The sequence below is a fragment of the Anopheles darlingi genome, chromosome 3 (assembly GCF_943734745.1).
Source record: "Anopheles darlingi chromosome 3, idAnoDarlMG_H_01, whole genome shotgun sequence".
NCBI lineage: Eukaryota > Metazoa > Arthropoda > Insecta > Diptera > Culicidae > Anopheles > Anopheles darlingi.
Genome location: NC_064875.1, coordinates 68,478,468 through 68,485,967, shown reverse-complemented (window position 1 = coordinate 68,485,967; position 7,500 = coordinate 68,478,468). Strand labels below are relative to the sequence as shown.

The 7,500-nt window shown below is 49.3% G+C and overlaps 5 protein-coding genes across 7 annotated transcripts in view; 2 read left to right on the top strand and 3 right to left on the bottom strand.

The window, feature by feature from the left end:
- Positions 1-2,724, bottom strand: part of LOC125954832 (uncharacterized) — an 11,636-nt gene extending 8,912 nt beyond the window's left edge. Inside the window, exon 1 of the mRNA XM_049685466.1 lies at positions 1,930-2,724. The gene's annotated coding sequence lies outside the window, so the exon portion shown is untranslated. The remainder of the gene's footprint in view (positions 1-1,929) is intronic.
- A 376-nt stretch (positions 2,725-3,100) lies between these two features.
- LOC125954855 (uncharacterized) lies at positions 3,101-4,063 on the bottom strand. The gene is made up of 2 exons (XM_049685496.1): positions 3,758-4,063; positions 3,101-3,685 (listed from the first exon to the last, which is right to left on the bottom strand). The coding sequence occupies exons 1-2, from the start codon at positions 4,001-4,003 to the stop codon at positions 3,194-3,196; spliced, it is 738 nt and encodes a 245-aa protein (XP_049541453.1). The 5' UTR covers positions 4,004-4,063; the 3' UTR covers positions 3,101-3,193.
- A 268-nt stretch (positions 4,064-4,331) lies between these two features.
- Positions 4,332-5,088, top strand: LOC125954897 (small integral membrane protein 13). The gene is made up of 2 exons (XM_049685548.1): positions 4,332-4,758; positions 4,874-5,088. Exons 1-2 carry the CDS (start codon positions 4,680-4,682, stop codon positions 5,086-5,088), a joined length of 294 nt encoding a protein of 97 aa, XP_049541505.1. The 5' UTR covers positions 4,332-4,679.
- Positions 5,089-5,148: 60 nt separating this feature from the next.
- LOC125954863 (N-alpha-acetyltransferase daf-31) lies at positions 5,149-5,807 on the top strand. Its single transcript, XM_049685508.1, has one exon. It carries the CDS (start codon positions 5,149-5,151, stop codon positions 5,734-5,736), a length of 588 nt encoding a protein of 195 aa, XP_049541465.1. The 3' UTR covers positions 5,737-5,807.
- A 31-nt stretch (positions 5,808-5,838) lies between these two features.
- Positions 5,839-7,500, bottom strand: part of LOC125954790 (breast cancer anti-estrogen resistance protein 1) — a 96,312-nt gene continuing 94,650 nt past the window's right edge. For 2 of the 3 annotated variants that reach the window (XM_049685393.1, XM_049685391.1), the window contains exon 7: positions 5,841-7,500. This exon is cut by the window's right edge and continues 131 nt beyond it. In XM_049685393.1, coding sequence (XP_049541350.1) covers positions 6,691-7,500 — 810 coding nt within the window. In that variant the 3' untranslated portion in view covers positions 5,841-6,690. The other variant, XM_049685394.1, reaches the window with a different exon arrangement.

Genomic DNA, 7,500 nt, shown 5'->3' with positions numbered 1-7,500 from the left:
TCATGTTTCACGTGCTTGTGGCGATGAATCCAATAACCAATCGAATGGTTCGTTCGTGTTCGGCGCATTCGTGCGTAAGCAGCAAATGGCCAGAGTATGCTCACCGAGTCCAAAAAACATCATTTTAAATCACGAAGGATATCAAGTTTACAAATCCTCGCTCGGGATTCCTTTCCAGCTGCCAATGGACCTCTCAAGTCTCAAGTGCGGTTGGGTTATTGTTTGTCACTTTGTAAACAACGGATGATGCGTAAAGGAAATTGGAATGCATTCTTTGGTTTCCATACATTAGGTCATTGGTAAAGCAAAATGCCTAAATACAGGGCTCGTTGCACATCACCCATGAACATCGCATCAATTATAATCTCCTCCCTCGCCGTTAGCTGTCTCTATAGCCAAAAACCAATTACGGTTTTCCACGAAATGGGAATTTTCCCGTGGACACTGTCGCTAAATTTAGAACCCCTGGGCGGCAGGCTGGTGATCACGCGTGATGAAGAAAGGTTGTATCAGAAATCCATCTGTCCAGGCGGCCCGTTGTGACCGTGCGGTTCACCAGATTTGCTGATTCAACTCAGGGCACGGCGACCCTCTTGCACAGGCCGCACATATGGCTGGCATATTGCAAAAGTACTGCCGGGCGCCTACTACTTCACACTTATTTGCGGTAGAAATTAACATTCGCTCAACCATGGTGTGGAATGCGAAGCTCAGAACTGCGAGGTGAGAACATTCGTTTTAAGCCACGCACGTGAACTGAACCCGTCAAAGAATTTAGCAAACGAAACTGAAAGTTTGCGAGAATTAAAATTGCCCAAGATAATGTTCATACGGGACCCCATGCCTTCATCGTGAGTTATTCAAATCGAAATTCTAGTTTGTCACAATTCACAGTCTGGTGTAACATCAAGCAGCAACCACAAAAATGCGTTCAATCCGTTCAAAACAGATGTTGGGTAATCGGAGGAAACCGGGAAGTCGCTTGAAGCAGAACCAGAAAAATACACACATGTGTTGTCATAGAGACGGAAGTGTATTCCTCAAGCGCACAACATAGTAAACTAAGGAGAATCCGACTTCTTAAACGAAAGGGTCTGCTGGCGTGCGTGTTTATTTGTGAAAACTAACCATCTTCTTCTTCTTTTTCTTTTGATTCTTTTCCCTGTCGCTGGTGTGATTTCGTCAAGAGATTCTTCGTCGTTAAAAATTCGGTCTGCATGGCCGTCCCATACCCACTTGAAGCAACCTGACTCACCCAGGAGTCAGTGAAGGAACCATCCACCAAGGAAAGTCATTATGTTGCAAGCACTCGGTTCGCCCCGCGTTTCGTCACGCACAGCCGCCTGCATGCCGGTGCGGTACAATGTTTACGATCGCTCTCTGCCGCCCTCGAAAATCCAGCGAGAAGCGTTTGTAACGTTCTGAGGGTTGAGGTAGGATTCCTAAAGCCTCGGTTGGCAAGCGGGGAGAGTTCAGAACTATTCGATGGATGGCCGTGCGTCGGCGTGATATGAAAACCCAAACACACCGGGATTTGCACCGGATCCGAACCTCACGACTCGTCTGCTACGTTAGCTGCGAGGGGAGGTGGGTGTGACCTACTTTAGTAGTCTTTCGCGTAACCGAGTCCGCGCATCCGAACACGGAACGTGACGAAGACGGCGCCGACGGCACAAGGTGCTAGGGGTACTAATCAGAGGAAAAGCCGATTGTTTCCGAAGGCAGGTCCCTACCCCACTCAGCAGTCCACTTGTTCTGTTACATTGCTCCTCTCTTTGGAGAGTATCCTCCGTTACATGGTTTCGAGTTCGTGAGTTGGATGTAACGAAAAAATCGATTTTTCATTTCTGCTTTCGAGGAAAAGGATTCCATATACCAGCGCACACTCTTATCGGTTTAATTGGTTGGACTTTGGTTGAAGCAACTCACCTCGGCGGTAACGAAGACTACACACAGATAAGTGTGCTCTTTGGTCCTTCGGTATCCTGCTGTGTTCTGCAGATTCGCGTATGTATCCTTTTCTTACATAATGGCCGTGGTTTACTCGTTACCGGTTGAGATGTTTCAAGCTAGGGAACATTCCGATCACAATTTTGCAGAACACAATAATGCAACAAAAAGGACGAAGGACTTAAAGGAACCGCCTAGTGGAACGGAGTACCCGGGTTCACTCTCGTTCGCTTCCGTTTGCACACTGACAACGCACCACGACAGCGACGGTCTTGCAGCCGCGGTTTCGAAGCGGATAACGTGGATGATGGTGTGGCAGGGAGAACACACGGGTCTGGTGGTGTCGCTGTTCGGTTGGAGCTGCTGCTTGCCTCCCCAGAAATGGGCAGACCGACCGAGGTTTTGACAGCTGATCCGATGGACGGCCACTCCGGGACATGCGCATCTCCTCGCCCAACACGCTTCGCTGATGGTGTGTGAAACGCTCCCAAGGAAAATCTCTAGCGAGTATCACACGACACGAGTGATCTTGTGGCCCGAAGGAAGGGTGTGTGTGGGTCTCCCCTTTCTTTACGACCCCCACCGGTGTTTTGTTTATTTATGGTTCCGTGTAGAATCTCCTTTGGGGCAGGTGGTTGAACGGCTTCACGTGCTCTCACACAACACACTTTCCATTAGCAGACACTAAAATACTACCGGCCACTGTTATCAGATACACTCCGGAAACGATCGAAATTAGAGCACTAATTCTCGGACGAGCGCGCGTACGGACAATTCCTCTCCGTACAGAAGCTAGTTTGAAAATGTGCCGTTCTGAGCGGCCGTTGCCCAAGATCACGTACCGCACAAACTTGCTAGATCGGTCGTCGGTCGATACGCAAGCACCACCAAGAACATGTTTGCCGAGAACCAACACCCTGAGCGGGAGTGAGAGAGATGTAGCTGCGCGAGAGAGACGACCAATGTAGCGTGAGAAAGAATCATCAGGCTTATTTGCGATGGAGTGAGCGAGACAACTACTGATTAGTTTACTGGTTTTAGTGTTTATGTTGCGATAGGACTATCGCGAGAAACAAATGGAGCTGCCTGGTGCTTTACAATTTGGAACGAACTTTACAAACGCTGGACTCTGAACACAGGTGGTTTCGCATTAATTGAAGCAGTTCTGCATTTTATTGATAGCTCTATTAGCAAGAGGGATAAAGATAACCTTAAAATTACGCCTTCAAAACATGTACCACAACTAATCTATCCCATTGCAATCTTCTTCTTCGTCCTCATCATCTTCCTCGTTCTCCTCCGTTAAATGATCCAGCTGCATTTGGGTAGCCGGGTTTGCCTTGCTCGTCGTCGTGCTACTGCCGAGTGTTCGCTTGGGCCTTTTGGGTATCTTCTGTCCCACAACATACTCGGGCATCAGGACACGCCGTCCATTCATCTGAGGTCGGTCTTCACTCGCTGGTTCCGGTGATTCATCGGCTTCCTCCAGCTGCCCTCTCAGCCGAACGGATCTATTGAAACGCACAACCGATTTACAGAAACCAACCTTGGGCTGTTGTGTGTCTTCTTGTGTCTCATCCTGCACATCTCCCGCTTCCAATGCGTTCTGTAGGGCTAATGAGGCTTCCCGTTGCTCTTCGATTTGTCTCAGAAACGAGAAAGCTGCGGCCGTGTTGGTGCGCTCGGACGTATCTACATCTTCCAGCGTGTACTTGGTCCACTTTTGCGGGTTACGCTTCGAACGGGAGGAACGGTTTCAAGGGTAACAACGGTGAGTGAGGGTGATTCGCGGGGAACCTTGTATTACCTGGAAGTCCGGCACCGTTGATCGTTTCAAACAGTGGCCAATGGGTGCTGCTGGTCGCTTGAAGATGCTCTCTCGGTTCCGGTAGCGATCGACATTTATCAGCTTTCCTGGGCGGCATCCCTTGCGGTCGAGGCTGTAGTCGATTTCGCTTACGTTTTGATGCAGCACGGAATCCGTCCCGATGTTCTGTTCCGCCGATTCCAACGACGTGAAGAGAAGGTTCTTTTTCTGTTCAAAACTCCCCATTATTTCCGTGAAAATCCTTCTTCTCCGTTTTTCTCGAGGTGGCCTTTGGATTTGTTTATTTTTTCCCGTTTGACAGCAGTGTTGCCGGCAATTCTGCAAAAGGTAAACATGCGGTGCGAGCTGTCAAAGCGGGGCTGGAGTTGAAAAGTCAGCGGGTAAGTTGGATCTCGGATTTTTGCCTAATTTTGCACAGAAAATATTCTGCAATCACTCTCAAACTCGTGCTGTGTGCAAGTGCTTCCGTATTCTAGCTTATATAGTTACCGATCTGCTATATATTCGTCGCCCTGGGCAGTAATAAGCGCGTTCAAAGTTTGAGGTTAGCTCAATTTTCTGCGATCAAAATCGCTCGGCAAATTACGAAAAAGGTGCCCTTTCTTAGTACCAGGGTAAAATTGAAGAACAGACGGTCCCGTATCTGCTAGTAGTATATCTTATCGTAGAAATCGTCTTGAATAATCTTTCTTGTAAAATAAAAAAAACCCAACCCAAGAAGGCGGTGTTTTGACGTTTCGCGGTTGTCATCCAGCCCCCCGTCGCCAACTCGATCCTTGCTGCTTCCACATCGCGTACAAGATTGCCGTGTTTTGTTAAAGAGCCTCGTTGATTTCACGTTAGAACTTAAATTAGCCCAAAAAGTTATCACAGCCGCTCAACTTGCAGCTATGCGATCATCATGAACGTGCAGGATGGTATTAATGCTGCCTTTTCGGTGCTGGTTTCGGTGTTTATCGTGATAGTGTTGGTTTGTTTAGGTTCGTTAATGTTAACCCGCCCCCGGGGTCACGACTCGTACTTTCCACTTTCTCATTCTCTGGCACCGTGGTTGCGTGTTTCAGCTGACTAATTGCTTATCCCGTCTTCTTGCAGGCTGGTACCTGGTTTGGAAACTGTTTCTCTCCCGCTTCAAGCTGGTCCGTGAGCTGCTTGGAATCGCGCAATCGAACGAACACACTCCGGTCCACAGCAGCAGCAGCAGCGGGTTGGTGGGCAAAGAGTATTCAGCGCACGCTGCTGGAGGTACAGTTAATAGTGCGCTAGCTGCCGAGGGCAAGACGCGGGTCCGACGAGTACGACGTGATTAGAGGACCATACCAACGGTGCGACCATAGCAACCTAGCGACCACTGTGATCCAAGCCTCAAGATGAACATCCGTTGCGCGAAACCCGAAGACTTGATGAACATGCAGCACTGCAACCTGCTGTGTTTGCCGGAGAACTATCAGATGAAGTACTACTTCTACCACGGGCTTACCTGGCCCCAGCTCAGCTACGTGGCGGAGGACGAGAAGGGCAACATCGTGGGGTATGTGCTGGCGAAGATGGAGGAACCAGAGCCGGGCGAGGAAAGTACGCACGGACACATTACTTCGTTGGCCGTTAAACGATCGTACCGCAGGTTAGGGCTAGCGCAGAAGCTCATGAATCAAGCGTCGAAGGCGATGGTCGAGTGCTTCAATGCACACTACGTGTCGCTGCATGTTCGCAAATCGAACCGCGCTGCACTCAATCTCTACACGAACTCGCTCAAATTTAAGATACTAGAGATTGAACCAAAATACTACGCAGACGGTGAAGACGCTTACTCGATGCGGCGGGATCTTTCGGAATTGGCGGGTGGAGATCAGGAACGACCGGCACTCGAAGACGGAACGGACGCTGGTGGCGATGCCACAATCATCAACAACCACAGAGATGCGGGTCACGCCGGGCATGACGGTCACTGTTGCTAGCCACGAACGGCACGGCGAGGGACATAAGCTACACGATAATAAATAACCGAAACCGGGACTTACATACGACCAAACTATTGCTTGTTTTTGCACAGAATTACTTTGAATAATTTACCTTTATTGAATACTTTTCATTCGTCGCGTTTCTTCGACATGTCTCTTTGATGGCGATTCCTCCATCGTATTGTAGTGTTCCACTGTGTTTGACTTTTGGCGCGGTAGGTCTTTCGATTCGAAACGGTGTATGACACCTTGACGGGGAGGTGGTCGTCACCTATTGCATGCCTACTCGATTTGTGTTGGTTTTGTTAAAACCATTGTCTTCTAGGTTCCCTTTAATGCTAACAATTTTTCGTTCTCGTTGCAACGTCTCTGGCGCTCTTCGTTCCAAAGGGGCTTTATTTGCTTCGTTTCGTTTGACTTCCGCGATCTGAGATGTCGATTGGTGAAAATGCTGTTCATCAATGGGGTTTTAGCTATTTTTATTTGCTCCTGCTCTGCGCGACGACACATGACTTGATGGTGACCAAAGGTGATCTTTATAAAAATGCCGGAAAATCGCATTCCGATTGGTTTCGCTTATCGAGAATTTATGTGTTTGCGGGTAGTTTATCCTTCTAATTTGAGCCAAAGTTTCTGAGGTTCATTGTTTGAAAATCGGGTCGTTTAGCGATAACAAAACGCAGACAAACAATTGTAATTCCGTCCGCCCGGTAAACATTCGAAAACGAAATAGCACACAAAGGTATGTTCTAACTTAAATAAATCGAAAAAAAAACCGTAAAGTAACTAGTTACTATACATTTATGTACAACGTAAAGTAACGCGAACCAAGGAGTAGTAACGGGAAGGTGGAGGGATCATTGGGTAGACATGGTTCGTGTGGTTACTAATTATTTGGCATACGGGGCATCATCATCCGGGTATCTCTACTCCATACCTTCTACCACCCCTTTATTGCTGGACCGCTTCCAGCATCGCTATCTTGAGATCGCTCGCCAAATGCGAAATATCGACGACCGAATCGACCATCTCCTGGACAGCCGTCACGCTCGGGAAGTTTTGGGCCGCTTTCTTCGTCTTGCCAACGCACGTCTTCAATGCCTCGGACAGCGCATCAGCACAGGCCAGCACACGCGTCTTGATCGCCTCCCGGGACACATTCCGGTGCACGATGTCACCAATGTTGACCAGATTGTGGGCGCTCAGCACGACAAATTTGCCATACGCGAGGAAAAACTTTGGTGGCTGATTGTGCTCGACCGTCTGCAGGAAGGCATCGATGGCTTGCGTCAGATAGCCCATGTGCGTGACGGTCTGCGAGGCGTAGTACACCAGCACCGACTTATCGTTCGGATCGAGCGCCTCCGGTTTCTCGGCACACGCAGCATCAACCGCATCGGCAGCATTGCGGACCACATTCTCGAAATTCTTCTTCAAATCCTGTGGCAACGCATCCCGGATTTCGGCGTTGGTCCGTGCGGAGGCTTCCTTCGACTCGAGGCTCACGTAATCGTAGTCTTCTGGCCACTCGCCACCAGCACCGGCAGTGCCGGAAGTCTTTGGTCCACCAACACCACTGCCACCGGTTGGAGTCTGTGGAGTCGTGGGACAGGAATTGGGCGGTGTGGGAGGTGAACGCTTGAAGAGAAGTGTTGCATTGCCCTGAATGAAGGAAGCCGTCTGGCGTACGTCCTCGGTGAGCGTTTGGGCGCAGGCGATCAGTTGATCGAGACTGTCAGGAGGTAGCTGCTGCTGCAGCTT

Excerpts from the sequence above, each read along its gene's own strand:
- LOC125954897 (XM_049685548.1), top strand. The coding sequence starts at position 4,680 with ATGAACGTGCAGGATGGTATTAATGCTGCCTTTTCGGTGCTGGTTTCG. Across the intron at positions 4,759-4,873 it reads GATAGTGTTGGTTTGTTTAG|GCTGGTACCTGGTTTGGAAA; the intron begins GTTCGTTAATGT and ends GTCTTCTTGCAG.
- LOC125954855 (XM_049685496.1), bottom strand. The coding sequence starts at position 4,003 with ATGGGGAGTTTTGAACAGAAAAAGAACCTTCTCTTCACGTCGTTGGAA. Across the intron at positions 3,686-3,757 it reads CAACGGTGCCGGACTTCCAG|CGTAACCCGCAAAAGTGGAC; the intron begins GTAATACAAGGT and ends TCCCGTTCGAAG.
- LOC125954863 (XM_049685508.1), top strand. The coding sequence starts at position 5,149 with ATGAACATCCGTTGCGCGAAACCCGAAGACTTGATGAACATGCAGCAC.